General features: G+C 39.0%; 1 protein-coding gene across 1 annotated transcript in view; it reads right to left on the bottom strand.

Moving 5' to 3' along the window:
* Positions 1-21,496, bottom strand: part of igsf21a (immunoglobin superfamily, member 21a) — a 268,718-nt gene that overhangs the window by 27,195 nt on the left and 220,027 nt on the right. Inside the window, exons 5-6 of the mRNA XM_017450972.2 lie at positions 15,982-16,097; positions 140-602 (exon numbers count right to left, since the gene is read on the bottom strand). Of these exons, the coding sequence (XP_017306461.1) occupies positions 140-602; positions 15,982-16,097 (579 nt within the window). The remainder of the gene's footprint in view (positions 1-139; positions 603-15,981; positions 16,098-21,496) is intronic.

Raw genomic sequence — 21,496 nt, forward strand, 5'->3', positions numbered from 1 at the left:
TCCTATCAAGCCTTGCGCCTGATCATTTCCCTTATGATTATGAAGTGCCAGTGGTAACCTTGAGGCTCACCAATTGCTATGGTATTAAAATAATGTATTAAAGCACAACAGCCTCATACACTGATGAGATACTACTCACCCAATGTGACCTCAGTCTGCATAGGCATGGAGAGGGCTGGGTGTTTAACCTCACAGCTGAATAGGGCATCATTGTCCATTTGAGGGTTCAGGGTCCATGTGAGCTTGGCTTGCACAGTCACAGAACCATCGCTCTGTGGGAGGTGGGCATTGCTGAAGAAGTAGGCCGGGTCGGCACTTTGCACCCAGTGCGGAAACTCACGGCTCACCACCGTCTCTGGGATAGCCTCTGTAGCTGGACTGGTCTCGTAACGTGCCTGCCGGGCCGCGTAGGTCCGTCTCGGACTCTCAGTATAGAGGCGTCCAAGCAGAGACAGTGATTTCTGCATTTTGGTGTCATCCAGATCCCTGCTCATCAGAGGCCTTGCCCTGCGCACACCTGCTGAGCCTCCTCCTTCATCGGCTGCCGTCGGTGAGACGTAGGAGATCACTTCAATCAGCTCACCGTCTCGCTTAAAATATACCTAGAACAAGAGAGAGGAAAAAGTTGAGAGAGATTTGAAGGCTGCTGGAATTGAGTGAAATTACCTCCAATCGGATTGGCAAAGAAGATGGCAAGATTGGACTGGCAAGATTATGCAAACTTAGTTGTTGCCCAATGCAGAAGGAACCATAATTATAATGTCGTAATTACAATAAAGTTTCTCAGATTTTACAATCTTAAAGTAAATACTACATATTTCAGTATATAATACTGTATATTTACTGTATAATGAATACATTTCTCAAAATTATTATTTAAAAGAAAATAATTCTCAAAACTGTGATTTTTTTTTTTCAAAATATCCAAAACATTTCCAGAAATTATTAATGTTTCACAAGATTCAAAAAGGATTTTTTTTTTTTTAAAAAAAAGAATGTCTTTTTAAATGTATTATATTAAAACAACGAGAACACGTCTTGAAATGATACATTAGAATATCAAACTAATCTGATTTCCCCCAAATTATGAATTAGTGTGAATTAATCCAACAATATTAAGAAGTAATTCAGAGTGAGAAAGGTTCTTAAAAATTATGAATTAGAAATCTCTAAATAATGAGAACATTTCTCAAAATTCTGTCGTGAGATAATAAAACACACATCAGGATTTGCTTTTATTGGAAAATATTCAAGTTCGTGGTGGTAACACTTTCTCTGCTTCGCATCAGGCTGCATCACACTACCCACTGTTGACTGTTTTCCTGTAACCGCACACCATTGTGTTTCATGAAAAGGTTTTCTGTCCATTGCCCGTACGAACAGAAACACATCCATTTCTACAGTCTTTTATTTTGTATTTGAAAGTTTTTACTGCATTTAACCATTTCTGGCTGAAGACCAGTAAGGGACAGTCATCAAAGTGTGCAATAGTAAATGCTCTTTTCTGCACAAATGGCAAACCAATATGTTATTAAAATGGCTGTAATAACCTATAAAAGCTAGTTGTGCATGAATGCCGTCAGTTCACCGGATGTTATTGGATGATAGTGAGAATTCACTGAAACATTTAATGATGCACACTTTGGTCCTTGATTAAAGATGCCTGATCAAAATAATAATATAAAAGGGACATGGGAGGACATGAGACAACTTGTGATTAAGAACTGTTATAGTACTGGATGGGGGAATAAATGTAGGTAAACTCTGAATATGTGTGAGAAGTGTATTGATACATATTTTGCACATTTTAACAATGGGGATCAGTCAGTCAGCCTGTCAGTGAGTGAAAACACATCTTTTAAGTGTGCAGAAATATGTGCTAAGCTATACAGCTACTCAGCTGAGCTACAGCCTCGCAGTGCTGTCATTAATCCATGGCTGAGACGTGTGTTACAGATTTTGTATTGTCCTACTCCTCAGCTAGACTGCATTCCTATTATGACTGCTTTCCCCTACTGTGTGCCATGTGGATATTAAAGATTCCTGAGTAGTACATTTTTTGACAGGGAATTAAGTCCCCACTACACACAACTTCTAGATATTTGTATTAAAATCACAATACTCTCAGCAAGCAGTCTCTGGCGCTACTCATTCCACAGCTCTCAGGTTTTTTGGGGGGGCACTCAAGGCGATAAAAACAGAATTGCATCTCTCTCTAATCCGCCTGTCCATTCTGGGGCGGATGGACATTTTGAATTCAATTTGCACTAGAGTAAAGTGCCATTACACGACACGCCACATTTCCCCAGCCGTTTGGCTTCATTCTTCCCTCTCTGTCTTTCCTGGGTTTTTTTTGCCAGCCATTTGTGTGAGATGATTGTTTGGGGTGCGCTTTGATTCTCTGAGACCTTCAGGGCTGTTTCACTCCACTGACTAAATAAGCGCAATCAGAGACGTAAGCTTTTAAATTGCTACCAAGTTCTAGGGCAAAAATAGAGCGAGATAGATAGATAGATAGAGAGATAGATAGATAGATAGATAGTGAGAGAGAGAGAGAGAGAGAGAGAGAGAGAGAGTATGACTGAAGAAACCATGGTGATGGTTTTATATACAGAATTTCTGCCCATAATTGTGCTTCTAATTTAAAATGCTGCTAATTTACATAGACTTGTTTTTAGTCCTATATAAACTTTATGCATGTATTCATTCTTTAAATAATATTTAAATTAAGGACGATACATTTTTTTTTTTACAAGTGTTTTTTCAACTGTGAAGGAACAACATTTTTAATGTAACTGTCTGTATAGAGTTTGGCATATTCTTCCCATGTCCACATGGGTTGTCCTAGGTGTGAATGAGTTTGTAAATGAGTGTGTGAATGAGTGTATGCATGGTGTCCTGCGAAAGACTGGTGACCCATCCAGGGTGTATTCCCACCTCTTGACCAGTGTTAAGCCTAGTATAGGCCTCAGATATACCATGGCATTGATATATATATATCAATATCTCTCTCTCTCTCTCTCTCTCTCTCTCTCTCTCTCTCTCTCTCTATATATATATATATATATATATATATATATATATATATATATATATATATATATATATATATATATATATATATATATAGGAACACATTTACATTATTCATTTAGCAGATGCTTTTATCTAAAGTGACTTACAAATGAGGAAATACAAGTAAAGCTTGTATCAAGCGGTGAACAATACAAGTAGTGCTATCATACAAGATTTTTTATTGAGTTCTAGAGAAGCAGAGCAGAGGTGTAAGAGCCAGTGTAAGTGCAGAATTTATTATTTTTAAAATATAAGTGTGGGAGAGGGGGGAGGGACAAGTTAAGGGTTAGTTAAGTGTTCACGGAAGAGGTGGGTCTTTAGCCGTTTTTTGAAGATAGGGACAGATTCTTTCTGGATTGAGGCTGGAAGTTCATTCCACCACTGAGGGACAGTCAGTTTGACGGTTCTGGAAAGGAACCTCATACCTCACTGAGTAGGTACTACCAGACTTCGGTTGTTAACTGATCTCAGGTTGTGCAAGGGAACATAAATCTCAAGGAGAGTGCTGAGGTACGGAGATGCTGTTCCAGACAAGGTCTTGTATGTGAGCATCAAGGCACTGAATTTGATGCGGGTGGCTACAGGAAGCCAGTGGAGGGAGATGAAGGGGGGTGTAACATGGGTTCTTTTAGGGCTGGCTGAAAACAAGGTGAGCTGCTGCATTCTCATCTGCAGGGGTTTGATGGAGTTGGCTGGGAGGCCTAGGAGTAGTGTATTGCAATAGTCCAGTTTTGAGATAACAAGAGCCTTGACTAGTAGCTGTGTAGCCTGTTCAGTGAGACAGGGATAAATAAACTAACCTCCATGCCACGAACACCATTACACTTGCTCATTCATGCAGTTATCCAATAGCCAATCAAGTTGCAGCAGCACAATAAATAAAATCATGAAGATATGGGTCAGTTAAAGTTCACACCAAAGACCAGAATAGGGAAAAAGTGTGATCTCTGTGACTTTAACCGTGGCATGTAGGTTAGTCAAATATGGGCTGGTTTGAGTATTTCAGAAAGTTCTGATCTCCTGGGATTTTCAACAATTAACCATTGTTAACATCACAGAGATCACACTTTTTGATGTGAACATTAACTGAAGCTCTTGAAACGTGTCTGTACGATTTTATGCATTGTGCTGCTTGATTGGCTAATTGAATAACCGCATAAATGAGCAGGTGTATAGGTGTTCCCATTTCCTATTAAAGTGGATAGTGAATGTATATTGTTTGCAAAATAACGTGCAATTTTTGATGATGTGGAGGATCCACAATTTCGTGTGAGTGAGCTGTTACTATAGAAAGAAACAGTTGAAATAGTAATGTATTATAATGAGGATATTAATATAAGCCTTGTAGCCAGAACTACTGTCAGAACTGCTGTTACAGAGAACACAAACATGTGTCCTATATAACAGACAATTCTGGACCAAAAATGTTTAAGTTTAGGGCTCTAAAGGTCAAGTATGAAGGGAAAAAAAAACTGACCCAACCATAAGCAGCCACCTTTATAACCTCCATGTAATTTGTAATCTGGTTCAGAACGGATTCAAATGCCACCTGGTATATCTAAAGCTTGTGCTGCATTTCTGGACAGAAGTGTACATTAAAAACAGGTCTATATCATGTCCAAGACACTGTTCATTAATGTGAAGTTGTTTATGGTGAGATAAATGACTGGAGTAACCATTAAATGTAAACTCAGGCCGGCTTTGGGCCATCCCTCATTTTGCTATCTGTTGTAGAACATTTCCGCCAATCATTTGAAATGGAAGTAATCGGTTTATTTAATTGGTTCTGCCACAGAGTTTGACTATCTTTCCATGCATTTGAGAAAAGCAAATTGTTTTTTCCTGTTACAACTAAAGCTGAGCATCCAGAACTCCTGAAAAGTTCCGAATAGAATTCTAACCAGCCATGGTACTGTGTGTACTTTGTATGTCATGCAATGCTAGCTATTAAACATGTGCATTTATAACCTGCTGTTTCTGAACCAGTGAATCAGAATGGTTAAAAAGAATCAGATCAATAATGTGATCCACGACGCCTATCATCTCATGGAATCTCTCTGTGAGCTGAATTGCTAAATAAATCATAACACCGACGATACCCACTACAGAGGGGAAATTTATACCAAAATACCAAAATATTTCTAAAACTGATGTAAGGTTTACCAACAATATCAACATCCACCTCGTTTTTTCATTTCAAGTGTTTTCTTTATGAAATATTTAGTCAATTCGGTCTTCCTCCATTTCGGATCTTCTGTGCTACAATTTAAAGGTCCAAAGGCAAAGCAATGCAATTGGTCACTGATGCAAATGTTGCAACATTCAGTATACTTGCTTAGTCTGTAAGCAGTCAGGCGTGGTCAGGCCAAATGCAAGAAAAATTTGCCTAGTAAAATACAAAAGTACACATTGTGTACTCTTGTATTTCACCAGGCACATTGTACTTACGTTTGGTCTGACCAAACCAAAATTTTGGTTTTTATTTGATAACCGTAATTACAGCATAAGTCATTTTCATTTTTTTGTTTATTACCCTTAACACCTGAAGAAAATAGTTATTATAGATTGTTTTATTTCCACTGCAATTTGCCTTTACAGCATTTATATAAAGAATCAACTTAGCAACATTGTTAATGTTCGATCCTTAGCTAGTTCACGCTGAAGACTCATATTTCCAAGCTGCCTAGCAACACTGTTCGCACTGTTGAATTGAACCACTTGAATGCATCAAATGAGCCTGAAATAGAAAATATACTATACCAATAGTTATAGAATAGAAGATAGAATTGTATAATAGCAATACTGTACATGTAACATAACGTAACACATGTGTATCTCTAATATACATATATGTACCAGTGGCTATATGTCTAATAGTAAACCATTTCAACATGAAAAAAAAATATATATATTGCATGCTACCCCATACTATAAATATGGCCATTAGCTGAAACTTTGAAAATTAGATCTCACCCAGTATTATTTATTTATTCATACACTCTGTCCATATATCTCGTAGTGAAAGTGTGTTTACAAGAGTGACACATTTATTCCCTTACACCAAGTTAATGAAAACGCAGCCCGCTGCACATGCTATTTTATGGCCAGTTTAATTCTTCCTCCTAAATTTAATTTGATGTTGGGATGGATATACTGTATGGCTACAGCTATGGCTACAGTGCATCATTTACGCAAATGTGTGGCTGCAGATCCTCTGAGAAGCTTCATTTCTCTTAGTGCTGGAAGAGAAATGGTTCTATATCAGTGATGTGAATCAATGTTACAGGTCACAGTAACCCGTGTTTTAGATCTTAGACACTTCATTAGTGAACTGGATTATTGACTATCTGAGTTCTCAGCCACAGCATACAAGACTGGTAATGTGGTGAGTAATACAGGAGCACCACAGGGGACTGTTATGACTCCCTTCTTATTTACCCTCTACGCCTCAGATTCAGACATACCCTAAACAGACAAAGGTTTGTGGACACCTGACCATCAGACCCAGGTGTGGGCTTTCCCCAAACAACTAAAGTTTCCCCACACTTTAGGATGTCTTTATATACTGTAACATTACAATTTCCCTTCACTGGAACTAAGAGACCCAAACCTGTTCCAGCAGGACAATGTGCACAAAGCGATCTCCATGAAGACGTGGTTTGCCAAGGTTGGAGTGGAAGAACTCAAGTGTCCTGCACAGAACCCTGACCTCACCCCAGGCGTCCTCACCCAACATCAGTGCCTGACCTCACTAATGCTCTTATGGCTGAATGAACACAAATCCCCACAGCCACTTCCCAAAATGTAGTGGAAAGCATTCCCAGAAGACTGGAGGTTATTATAACAGTAAAGGTGGGACTACATCTGGAATGGCATGTTCAAAAATCACATGTGGGTGTGATGGCCATGTGTCCACAAACTTTTGGGCATATAAGTGTACTGTATCTCTGAGATCTGCCACTTACAGAAGTTCTCAGATGTCTCTGCAGTTGTGGAGTTTATCAGGAAGAAAAGAGGAATACAGGGGAGTTGTGAACAGCCTTTTTGATTAGATTTTGGCTGTAACATCCAGGCTCCTTGCTTGGGCTGTAACAGCCATAATTATATAATCAGGAGTGGTCAGACCAAATGCAAGAAGTAAACATTTCCTGGTGAAAAAAAAAACAACAACAAAATGATAGAAAATGGTTGATTGATATGTGAAAAAAGGACGAGACTGGTGAACTGGAAATGACAAATTAATGGTCACATAATGACTATTTATCCTATTTTTGCACCTGCATCATTTGTGTGTGTATTTGTGTGCTAATGCATAATTTCAACTGCAAGAGTGAAACATGACGTTTAAACAGATAAAAACGACGCATTAGGAAGAACCCACTTAAGAGAAAACGACTGCCACAGGACACTAATAACAGTATTTGTAAACAGCGCAAGCCTGCTTTGAATTAGATTACATGCTTTTTTTTTTTAGAGCATCGCTTGTTTCTGTTAATGGTTTCCTGCAGCGTGTGGTAAAATGCTCGGCACTGCTTTTTTTTCTCCCATGGAAGATAATCAATTGCACAAACAAATCATAGCTTTACATTATTGTTGTCTTATAACATCATTAGAGCTGTACGTCATTATTGCACTCTTGATTAGGATAAGTGATCATGGTTCAGAAAGCTGCATTGCTTTCTGAGTGAGGTTGGGGCGGAGTGAAGCCGAGTGTTTTCTCTCATCTCGGCTTTTACTGTATGTAGACGTTAAGCTGCCACTCTGCATCCGTCAGTCTTTATCAGTTATGCAGTGTTTACAGAGCATAGTTAATGTGAAGGTGACATCTGCAAGAGTTGCAAGAAGATGACACCACTTTCATGACCTTACAAGCTAACATATGTGCTGCAGTTTTGCACTGGCCCTTGTGTACCAGTTCTCCAGTACTCCAGGTGGCGCTATTAAAATTTCATAACATGTTTCACAACTTCAGGAAGAAACTTGCCTGCTGCAAAGTCTCATATGTAACAACCAAATGCAAGTTTAGTTGCGTAACATTCACCCATGGAGTTCACCTAGTTGCCTTGTGCATAGCACAGCAGGTGAAGCCTCTGCACGACCTCCATTTGCGCCACAATTATTTCATATTGTCTGTGAAGGCCATTCGAACACTGCCTCTGCATGAAGTTTGCTGAGGCCTTAAAGTCCCCATGAAATCAAAATGGAAGTTTTGTGGCTTTTAAGTATGAATATGTAAGCCTTAAGTTTATCTATAAGCTAGTGCACTCCAAAACAGTGACATAGTTCGCATTTAGAATATATATGCATTAAAAATTTACACTCTGTCTACCACCAGTACGGATCAGCAATTTTGATGACATCATTCTACACTTCAGCTTCTCATCAGATTTTCTATCCAATCAAATGCTCTCTAGAATCTGAAGTGTCCCGCCCACACCATTATAAAAATCCATGGTACTAACTGTCAAGTACGGTTTAGCCCGGGCTGTGAGGTAAGCTTAATGCTATCTTTAAAAAGGGGCGGAGTCACTCGATATGTCCCGCCCTGGCATTCTGTTTCAGTGGAAATTACATTAACACATCAAATAATGCTACGCGTTTCAAGGCATTTCACTGTGACTTTATCTTTGTGTTTAGTTGCTCATTTTCAGGGTAGTTTCAGTAGTTCCACATATTTGTTCCTAAACTAGCTGTGAGACTCGTCATGAAATGTTTGATGAAAAAGCAGGACACCAATAAGATGGCAGCAATCGCAAGGAACAATTTGACCATATTAATTTGATCTAATAATTATTTATTAACACCAATAACTGGCCCTGAAAAAGAAGGGCTAATAAAAACTATTCCACTTCATGCACTATTAGGTGATAAAATTTAATAAATTGTTAAATGCTGTTTTTTTTTTTAAATATATACTGGGGGGCACAGAGGTTTAGTGGTTAGCACTGCTGCCTCACACCTCTGGAGTTGGGGGTTCGAAAATATCTTTATAGATCTCATCACTGTGTAATATATCTTGGGATTTGGAGTCAATCACTGAATCACACTAAAGACCAACACACCTGACTTGTTTCTGAGATGCGAGCCCATGCCTGTTTTACAGTGCTCTATGCTAGGGGTCTGGTTTGAATTCTATTTAGTGTGAAAAATGTTGAATATAAGGTATCATGGGCTGTTCAATATAATTAATTTGCAGGTTCTCATGAGCAGAATGAAAACAGGCAGCTGGCTTTGTTTAGTGCACAGGCCTTAAGACAGACAGAGATGCACAAAGATTGCTTGTCCTGTTGTTCTGTGTTTGCACCTGCCAGGCACTACGAGGGAAATCTAGCACTCAGTGTGCAGTGAAACTTGCTGCCTCTGTGAGCACATGTTCATGATCAAGTACTGTATTTGTAGTTATATTGAGTTAGATTTGGTTTCGTTCTTTGAATTAAACATGCATTTATAGCTAGACACTGAGTTCCTACTTACACTCCAACATGATGTACACCCATTTTAAAATATGGTACAAGGAATATAATAGAAGGCCATCTAATAAAAGTCAGTGGGGGCATTAGTATGGCTTGATGTCTATATTTTCCTTTGATAAAGATACAAACTCAATTAGAACCATTAGTCACCATTAGACTTGACTCACTCTCTCTCTCTCTCTCTCTCTCTCTCTCTCTCTCTATATATATATATATATATATATATATATATATATATATATATATATATATATATATATATATATGTGACACTCAATCAGACCCTCTGTTGGATGCCCCAAACACAAATGTACTCTCACAATGTCTGCATAATAAAAGGTCACATACAAAAGTGTACCACTGTGCGTCATGCTCATTTACTGTAGGTGGCCTGTACAAACAGATGTAATTCAACACGAGAGCCTGTACACAATTGCGAATAGAGACCATGCATGGTCCCTTTCTCTCCTGAATGGTGACTAATTAAAGCACCTGCATGTTCTTCGCTGCCAGGAGCCCAATTTCCAAGCGGCAAGCTCATTTAGCTGCTTGACAATAGTCCCTGCTCCTGTGCTTGGCCAAACCCCCACACACTCGGCCCACCATTAAAATGTGCCATTGAAAAGGATGATGATATAATTTCTTTGGAGATGGCATTGGAGTAAAGACTGGGACGGTCCACTCTCACTCAATAATACTCGCTATTAGCCTTCATTATTCAACTCCTTCTTAATCAGCATGAGCTTGTGATTGTATGGAGGAAAAACTACCAGATTTCCACAAGCACTTCAATAGGGAACTGCTATAGTTTAGTTTATAAGGTCATGCTGAGGGTCATGATGTGTTCAAACTGTTGAAAAGATTGTTATTTATGTCTTTATAGCCTTCAAGTCTGAAAATTTAAAAATTCTAATAACTCAGTGTGACGTCGGACCACAGGTAGGCGTCCAAAAGAGGAAGAATGCTCTTCGTGTGACTGCTGCTGCTGGGAACTGTGCTTTCAGCCCCCCAGCAGCACCCGCATGAAGAGCCTTCGTTCCCGTTCAGCAACCCTAGTGTTTTGGACAGTATCAAAGCATGGCTGAAAGGTGGGGCGGTCCGACCCACATATGGCTGGTGATCGCTGATTGCAGTGGCGGCTCTCTCCCATCCAGGAGACAGTATAAAAGGGCACGCCGGGAGCAGCAGGTGAAAGTCTTCATAACTTTGTGTTTCTTTGTCCACCGATAAGGACAACAGCGCTCCCCAGCTGCCCATCCTCGCTGCTCCCTCTGTGGATATTTTCCCCCCGCATGGGAACCCCACCGTGACGCTGTACAGCTTTCTCTCTCATGACAATCTCAGCTGGGAAGACTGCTGTGCACACAGCCCTCACTTCCTTCACCCCTTTCCTTCACACTGCCTTTCTGTTTTTGGTTTTGTAAATAAAACGTGCACTAGTTCCCCTCAAATTACCTCTGTGTGTCTGTGGTCTGTCTGCCGTGTCTACACTCAGTTATTATTATTTTGGTGAGCCTATGCCAATCTATCCTCAGATTCCTCTTCATGGCAGACAGGAATGAACACCGATTTGGTCTTTTGTTGTATTAGCCCACCTGCCTCAAGGTTTTGTTCATTCTGAGATGTTGTAAAGAGTGATCATTTGAGTTACTCGAGTCTTCCTGTCAGCTCGAACCTGTCTGGCCATTCTCCCCTGACAAGAGGAGATCATCAACAAGACATTTCTATCCACAGAAGTGCCTCTCAATGGAAGTTGTTTGTTTCTCATGCCATGCTGTGTAAACTTTAGAGACTGTTTTGTGTGAAATTCCAAGACAAGCCTTGACAAACACTCTTCCTGTTTTCACACACTGTTCAAAACCATTGACTTTATTTGTCACTAGAGAAATTCAGTTGAATAACTTTAGGTGATTAGCTCACTGCAGGCAATGAACGTAGAGCAGTTGCTATTATTGTTCCAAATTAGTTGCACATTATTTTCCTATACTATTTAGTGCACGAGTATGTGATTAGTATGAGACACACGAGACACTCAAAATGATGAGGTCAGTATGACTGATTTATTTCACTGCTATCTCATAACATTAAATCTGAAATCTGTATTTATCTTAGTCTTGGGTTTGGAATAGCAAGGGAACAAAGGACTGATTAAAAAAGCCAGCTAGTATAGCAAGCTAATGAATATTAATATAAAGAAAATGTTTTCTGAATATGACTAATTAGCTGTAAGTATATATGGTTGAAATGTATGAAGGCATCACTTCAGATGTAAAAAAAAATCACTTCAGATACTTGAAAATAAAACACTGCTGGATGCTTTAAAACAAGCCATTTTTTTTTAAAGTTTAACATGCATGTTGTTTGAAATAAAAAGCAATATAAAGAGAAAATAAAGACCCCCGAATGGATTTGCTTTGTGCCGCATAGCGTGACTTAACAAAAAGGCGTGGAGAGAGCAATCCTGTATTATAAATTGGGTGCACGGCACACTGCACACATGATGTACTACGCTGAGCTGTGAGAGCTATGCACAATGGCTGTCACAAATTGATTTCGAGAAGGTGGTGAAATGATGAAGCCGTGCCATCGATTTTTGGTTCAGCTGTTATTCAAAGACTTTCAAAATTCAAAAGGTATGCAAGGAAAGAAATCTGATCATTTAGACAACAAAGCCTCAATTAATTGCTTTAAAAAAGTATAACATCAAGGAGGTGAAATTCAGGTAAGGGTACATACTTGGAGCCTAAAGTGCCATAAGGCAGGACAGGAAAATATAAAGGCTTTTCTATTCTTTAGCCTTGAACAATTTATTCTGCAGCATAGAACAAGCAAGGATGTGTTTTATTCCCCTTACACCAGAGGAAGAGTAAAATTTATTTATTAAACAACAGCAACAACAGCAGCAGCAGCAACAACAACAACAGAAGCAACAGCAACAACAGCAGCAGCAGCAACAACAACAACAACAGAAGCAACAGCAGCAGCAGCAGCAACAACAGAAACAACAGCAGAAGCAGCAACAACAACAGCAGCAGAAGCAGCATCATCAACAACATCAACAACAGAAACAACAGCAGAAGCAGCAACAACAACAGCAGCAGCAACAACAACAGTAGAAGCAGCACCAACAACAGCAGCAGCAGCAACAACAACAATAACAACAGCAGAAGCAGTAACAACAACAACAGCAGCAGCAACAATAACAACATCAACAACAGCAGAAGCAGCAGCAACAACAACAACAGCAGCAGCAGCAGCAACAACAACCACCACCACAACAATGTCATGCTTTTTATACATTTCGAGTCACACTTACTGTTGTGGAATATCAGGTTAGTTCTTGTCAATTACATGAGTAAATATAAATAGTTGTTGTCGCACCAATTCAATTCAATTCAATTTTATTTGTATAGGGCTTTTAACAATGGACATTGTCTCAAAGCAGCTTTACAGGAATATATAAACACAGGATACAGATTTTAAGCGTGTGAATTTATCCCTATTGAGAGAGCCAGTGGTGACAGTGGTGAGGAAAATCTCCCTAATTTGAATTGAGGAAGAAACCTTGAGAGGATCGGGACTCAGAAGGGAACCTGTCCTCATCTGGGTAACAACGGATAGTGTGAAAGAAAATAAATGACTTTCTTTTTTTCCTCATTGCAGTAAATATGACAAAGACATCTAGTTGATCAAAACAAAACAAAACTATGTTCTGTTTTTGGCTAAGCAGCGCTGCACACTTGCATACTAGTTAGATTTTTTTTTTTTGGCACATGACAGAGCAACTTTTCTTCTTTTAGCTTCGAACAACAACATGATAAATACTGACAGTGTAAGAGATTTTATGGAAAAGTCATTCTTAAATCCCACATGTCTTTGGATTGGGGGAAGAAACCAGAGTACCTAGAGGAAATCACTAAAACACGGGGAGAACATGCAAACTCTACGCACACAGGGTGGAGGTGGGATTCAAACCTCCAACCTTGGAGGTGCGAGGCAAAGTGTTAACCACTAAATCAAATGTAGTTTGTCAGGTTACTGACATTTCCCATGTTGCAAAAAGTAAAGTATACCTCTAACACTTCCAGAATGCTGACACTCGAGACTCCTTCCATAAATGTTAAACTTCCATAAATCTCCTCCAAGCATCCACCATACAATTTCCTTTTCTAAGCTGTTATTATAGAAATTATAACATATTACAACAAGCAGAATGGAACTACTGTCAGAGCTGCTGTTATAGAAAACAAATCAAGACCATTAGAATAGAGCTTCCAACAGCATAACAACAATGCGGAATATCCAAGTTACTTTTATATTTTCACTTGTCTCCAACTTGGGGACATTAGATAAAAGCGAAGAAGGGAGAGTGTGGATGATCCATCTCTGAACATCCTCCAAATCTGTTTACTCGCTATTGATTTAGTCATACAAAGTCATACTAGACGACTTTGGCTGCGCTCACAGAGCCTCCGTGGGGCCGTTCTACGCTGCAAGTCAACAAAAACTGTTTCCAAAAATGCATTAATTTCAGAGCAGTGTTTTGTAGAGCTTGTATTAGTGAGTCAGGCAACGCTCCAAATTAGATGTAATATAATTTGAACTAGACTGTTTCCCCCATAGTTCCGGAAAAAAAAGAATCTGTGTCGGGTCTCTGCGACAACAAATCTTTCTGGCTCATTTGTCCAAAAATCAAACAGTGTTAAGCCATGCATCTAAAATTTGCAGGTCAGTGGGTAGGAAAGAATTGTCTTTCTAAAAGTGTGGAATTATTTGATAATGATAAGTGGGATAAAACAGGAGAGTTTCTAGCCTCTCAAGTGTGGAAAAACACAGTTCCAAGCTGAGAACAGGATTGAGCGATGTAGACAGTGAGTTTCTGGTAATATAACACAGGTTTGCAGCTCTTCAATTCATTGTTCTGTAAGTGGCTCACTTGAATTGAATGGGTTTAAACTGAACTCCAAAAAACTTGGGACTAATGTGTTCTGTCGTTGGAAAATTCAGGATAGCAGCAGTTCATAACCTTAGATTTGGGGGGGGATTAATAACAATGAACAGCTATCAAACTTGACTTATATATGTGTGTGTGTGTATATTTATATATATATATATATATATATATATATATATATATATATATATATATATATATATATATATATATATATATATATATATAATGTATGTATGTATGTATACATATGCATATATATGCTACTAACTAGTGAATAATAATAATAGGCAGCTGAGAGTTGACAATATGCAGTCATCCAGCATACAGCTGGAACTTGCAGTTTGTTTTGTGTGGGTTTTAAAATTTACCTTCTTCATTTGTGTTAGAAACAGCAGGTGTGTTTGACAGATTTCAGCCCCCAAACCCACAGATCTCAAAAACCACAATCAGTTGAAAATGAAGGCATATTCATATTTCTTCTTTTTTTTGTGTGGGAAATTTATTTCTGACTGCACTTACACTTTGACTTTGTTTGCAGAAATGTTTTAGATTTAATTCCAATTATAGGCTATAAAACAAGATCTTAGCAGCTGTGAAGTAGCCTGATTTGGCAACCCTGTCATTAACTATCCTGTCTGCTGCTCAATCCTCTACTGAAAATGTTCTGAGAGTGAGCATGGGGCAGGCCCACTGTCCCAGTGGGCCTCTAATAGCACTTTTTCAGTTCCCATTTTTGACCACTAGGTGCAATAATAACTCTTCCACATCTGACTTCAACACTGAACCCCTTCCGCTTAAAACAAGTTTAAGACATATGTAGAGAACTGTGAACCGTGTTCTCCATGAAAAGCATTTCAAAATCCTTAACATTCTTAGGTTTGCACCTTCTACAATTCCAACCCCAGGTTTTCAGATTTTCTGAACACTGAGAGCAATAGCTATTAGGTAATTAGGCATTTTTTTGTCATATGTAATCTCACACAAATTAAGAGTCTGCTCATGAAGAGTCTGATGAAGCTGATAAGGAGAGTAGGATGGAGAGAGAATGTTCTACAGTGCTGTGAATGAACTCTAGGGCACTGATAGAGGTTGTCGCAGGTGAGGCCAGCGTCTGCTCTAGCCCAGCTCAAGGCAGGGTGGCGGAAATCATTTTCACCTCGTGCTCCTGTCGCGCTGGGCACTTAATTGCAAGCAGGACAGATCCAGAATACATAACCATGTACCCATGAAGCATGATTAATGGCCTAGTGGAGTTCACCAGTATGGCTAAACCGAGCCATGGCAACATCCGGAAGGTTCATGGCCCCAATTTTCAACGACGTGGGCTACCAAAATCAAGATTGTGAATGACATAGAACTTTGCAATTTATGCAGTAAAGCAGTCATGCACTGAGTCTTTTGTTCCAGCGTTCAATAGAGCACCGAGGACGACCCTGATGTGATTTGTGATGCATGTGTCAAGTAAATTTGACTTACCGATGGTGCGGGTTTGCCTCCTTTGGCAGTGCAGATCAGAGTGAGGTTCTGGGCTTGGTAGCGGCTGAACGGCGCTGGTGTGTTCTCTGCTACTACTGAGATGTTGTTTGGCGGTGCTGCAAAGGTGAAAAGAGACATCCATAAATATATGGGGGAAAAAAATGGCAAAGGCATACCACTTGACACAAAACAACATGAAGAGCATTAGTAATGCTTTTTGTAGAGTCTCTTCATATAGTCTTTGCTCATCCAGTTCACCAACCCCCTCAGCCTCACACACTGGATTTCCTTTATGTGTCTTAGGACTTTGAAACACTTGTTAACATCATGAATTTTTGATGCCGTTTCACGGGTTGAGATTCAGGGGATGTGATGGACAGCTGAGAACATTTCAGTACATTATTTATTCACATGAGGGATGTAACCGAGTGAACATATAATGTGCTCTTTTTTTAGATTGGGACTGAGCAGGAGGTTTTTACTTACACGAGAGTAAGCGATCAGATACAGTATAAAGCTCACAGGATGAAGGAAGACCAAGTTTAGGAACGTGAGCATGAATGATACTTTTAGCATTCATTCATTCTTCCTTAGTAACTCCCTGGTCAGGGTCACTATAGTTTAAATCAAGCTACTAGTTGGTTTAATTTTTGGGAAATTGGGAAAAGTGTTATTAACAAAAAACCCAACAACATCCATCCATCCATCCATTTTCCATACCGCTTAACCTACACAGGGTCGCGGGGGAGCCTGGAGCCTATCCCAGGGGATTCATGGCATGAGGCGGGGGACACTCTGAATGGGGTGCAAACCCATCGCAGGGCACAATCGAATACCCATTCGCACACTACAGAGAATTTGGAAATGCCGGTCAGCCTACAGCACAGTCTTCGGACTGGGGGAGGAAACTGGAGTACCCTGAAGCACCAGGAGAACATGTAAACGGCGCATACACAGAGCAGTGGGATTCAAACTGCCAACCCTGGAGGTGCAAGGCAAAGTGGTCCCCCCAACTCAAGAACATAGTTTTATAACAAACTAACTCTTCACTAAGGAATAAAACATGTGGGGGCATTCTGTATTTAGAAAATAGTCAATGATGGAGATACTGTTACTACATTCAAGCTGACAGTTAGTTGACTGCATGCAGTATTCATTTTATTTGTCAATGCAAACATTTATTTTAATTTACTAATTTACTAATAACACAGTTTTTATCCCTATATAGTTAATACAGATATTGGATGTTAGTTCTTGCATGTTATGACTTGCATTATAACAGCTGTAATCAGTTACAACCTCAACAGCCTCTTTATTTCTCTCTCTTGGCGCTAATAAGTAAAAAAAATAAAATAAATAAATAAATAAATAAATAAATAAATAAATAAACAAAGCAGGTTGTAATTTTACCAAGAGACCAGAAAGTGCAAAGTCCTGTATCCTGTGTTGGAAGTTACAGCTTTACCTCTGACTGTTACAAATCACTGACACTGGAGATGCCTTCTAAATATGCTAAATAAACATTTCTTTACAGAAATCAATTAGGCAAGTTTTATAATCTGTTTATTTGGAGTCTTACAAGTTCCCTGTGTAAAGTTGTTAGTATACAGTAGAAATGATGATCTATTACAATGCGCACATTAATATAAACCTCACAGACAAGCTGTTACTGCAAAGCATTCAATATCATCTGACCAATTCGAATCCAGCATTTATCAGCGCTGATTTATAAAGCAAATTCATATTTGTTTACCAATTATTTGTTATTGCATGGCGAGGCTCTTTACAGGCGAGCGGGTGTGGAACAGCATCATCAATAAACTATGGTGAAGAAAGGCTGCAGTGGTACATTTGATCAGGGCTACTGAGAGCTCATTAAAAATGGCACCCCCTCGAGATAGTACCCTTGGCAGCTTCCCATGTCTCGTATGCCCAGGCCAGCAGTACTCAAAGTGAAGCACTTGCATTATACAGCGGATTATATAGCCTGCAGATTTAACGCTGCTCTGGTGTGGTCTACCTTTCCATATGCGAGGAGATAAACCAGCAAGACAATGCACTGCTCCCATGAGTGCTGTTACGGCTTTCTGCATTCAAATACTGTCCTGCACAGCTGTTTTAAATCATAAAAACCAGGCCTGTCGCAAGGCTGGTCACGGGGAGAGAGGGAGGTTGTTAGAGATGAAGTGGGAACACTCATACATATATTATCCACAGCCTTGGGCAAGGTCTCCTCTGGGAGGTCTTACAAGTGTGTGATCGGGGAAAAAAAGAAAAGAAAAGAACCTACCCCATAACAGAAATTGAGTCTGTAGACTAAGAAGAAGTACCAACCACTTCACACACTGGAGAATCTAAAACAACAACAACAACAACAACAACAATAACAACAACACCACGGTAGTTCATTATTCAAATCTATACAGATGTGGCAAAAAACATCTGCATTCCGCACTCTCTTCATACGCATGACACACCCTGCTGTCAGAGATCATCGCCGAATATCCCCCGGACTGCATTATCACCTGAAACACGATTTTCACGGATTCACTTTCACACCCGGCTGAGGAAATGCGGCCCGCTATCGCCAGGGCGTGAGAAATTGTGTGTGAAGCAAGTGGAGCAGGTTAAAGGAGTTGCCTGAGGAAAAAGCATTTATAAAATCTCCCGATCGATAACGCTCACACAAACAGGAAATAAAAGCTCTATGAAAACGGTAAAGGATGTTCTTGTCCTGTTTACACTGAAATCTGTTTGGACTTTTTCAGCCATCATGCATTTTATTTGGTTTATAAAAGAGAGAATTTAGGAGTTCAAAAAAGTGTTCTTTTTTAAAGGAACACTTCAGCTAAAATAAATTTAAAAAAATAAAATAAAATTTGACCATCCATAGGTTTGCGGTAAACATGTTTACCTTTCTACTATGGTGTTTTCACAATTTGCAGGTTTCCAAATACCAGGATATGGGGGTGGGGTTCATAATCTCAGATTCGCTTAGTGGTTAAGACATTTAAGGGTTTGAATTCTGCCTCTGCCATGTGTGAGTGGAGTTTGCATGTTCTCGCTGTGCCTCAGGGGTTTCCTCTGGGTCCTCCAGCTTCCTCCACAAGTATAAAGACATATATGCGTCATTGTCCGTAGAAATTCCAACGTGTGTGAAAGTGTGTGCGATTGTCCCCTGTGATGGGTTCTCACCCCATCCAGATTGTCCCCCACTTTATACCCTCAGTTCCCTGGTATAGACTCCAGGCTCCCTCGTGATCATGTGTAGGATATATGGTACACAAAATGGATGGATGTTACAGTGCTAACACTGAAGACTCCTTCCAAAGATGCTCAATAAGCTTCTCCACACCAAAAACAACACAATCTATCTACAGTGAACAACGTTTATATGAAGACTCCATGTGAATGAGCTTGTAATATTAACCTTGGAGCTAGCCTGACCAATCACATTTAAGAATTTAACAGCGCTGTGACAGAAGTAAATGTAAGCTTCTCCAGTGTATAATCATATTCGGATCCAGGCTTTTCTTCTGAGAATTAGTACACAGCCACTCATAGCCACCAAATAATTTCTTGCAATTTAATCAACACCAAGTAGAAGTATGAAATCAAAGCTCACCCTCACTCTTTCACCCACTCATAACTTAAATATTCATATTATAAATATTCCATTACACTCGATATCAATCGCTCAATATTTGCTTCTTAAAGAAGGCAAAAGTGGTGCTTTTCATGGATGACAAATTTAGTCTTATTAAGTGTAAAATACTCCTGAGCTTTATTATCTCCCCTGAAAGGAAGACACAATTATTTCATTTGCCGTCTCGGTTAATATCACAAATTCCCCTTAGGAGCCTTAAGGCTGTAAATTAATGGACCGGTGTCAGCTTTCTAATTAATATACAGCTCTAATGAAAATCGGTGTTGTTTGACTCATTAAAAAAAAAAAGAAAAGATACCCTCTTCCTGATTTGCTAAAAGAGAGAAAGAAATAGCTAATGTTTAATAATGTCTAACAATAATTAACAGCAGACATTACTGTATATATAAATGCTTTATTAATTATTAATAATGTTTTAAGTGATAAATAATAAGTGACTTACTGTAACAAATTGAGTACGGCAGCATTTTAGGGTCACTGTTTACAAAATAAAAATACAATATTTTGAGAAGAAGTTTGTAAAACGTGTGGCCTTTTTGCGTGATTACGTCACGTCTGTAAACAGAAAGAAGAAGAGCCGGCTACTATTTCACATGTGTGTGCGCTGAGGATGGTGGAACGTTTGTAGCTTGCTCTTAGAATTTAAACTTATCATCTAGATGACTGCTTTTAATCTGGATAGTTCTAAACACAATCATCATTGACATCTGGGGAATCATGTGTTGTCAAAACCTTGAACTGCAAAGATCATGCGTTCAAAAAGGGAAAGCAACAGAGCCCGTGGCGACAACTCTGAGATCTGAAGGGACTGAAGACTGATGCAGGGATGGCTTTTTTTCTGCTGAGTAGGTAATACATATCAGTGGCTCAATAGGTAGCTAGCTAACATTAGCACACTTGTTTGCTTGATTCAGATTGGTATCAAGTTTCCCATGTTTTTCTTTTTTTTGTTGCTATGGTCAATGTGGTAAATTTCACTTATTTTCTGCTAGCTATGAGAGACAGCAATTCACCTCTACTCCAAGAAAACCGTATCCACCACCACCTCCATTCCTCCGTGTTGGAGCTAATATACAACCCAGATGTATACCTCAAACCATCAGATTCATCCTCACAGAGGAGCAGTGTTTTTTACATGGGTAAATTTGCACAACCCATGCAAAAAAAAAAAAACTCTGCAAGTAACTTGCAGTTATATGTTTCAAACAGAGATGGCATTAGAGAGGCCAAAGTTCAGTACTGCAGCTTTAAGGGTTTGTTGAATAATTTAGGGTTTTTAACCACCTAAAAGAGTTCTACATGGAACAAGGACACATAGTTCAAAATTTCCACAAGAAAAAATGCACATAAGCACTTTTTAATTTATTGACACTATTGCAAATTACATTAATGGATTTAATACTTAATTGGGAAATATTAGAATAAAAAAGTTTAATATTACTGTATGGATTTTAGGTTAATTAATGAAGGTGTTGACTGATTTTTTGAAGCAGCAGCTCTGACAGTATTAATGACAGTTTAATAATAAATGGAATTAATAATATATTATTTGAGAAAGAAAAATCGATAAACATGAATTAATCTTCTTAATTTTCTGTAAGGAGACGTTTTTTTTTTTTTTTTTTTTTTTTTTTTTGGAAGGAGTCTCCAGTGTCAAAGCAACATACCAGTCCAAGGTAAAGCTCTACCTTTAAGTTTCTGCTTTGCAGTTTATCTGCTTTTTTTGTCTTATTAAGTTTAAGGAAACAATTGAATATGGATATTATAACTAATGATGACACGATAACACTTTCCTTTCTTTCTCTGATGCTGATACTGATACTGATATCAGCTGCTATCAATGCCAAT

Source organism: Ictalurus punctatus, chromosome 21 (genome assembly GCF_001660625.3).
Source record: "Ictalurus punctatus breed USDA103 chromosome 21, Coco_2.0, whole genome shotgun sequence".
NCBI lineage: Eukaryota > Metazoa > Chordata > Actinopteri > Siluriformes > Ictaluridae > Ictalurus > Ictalurus punctatus.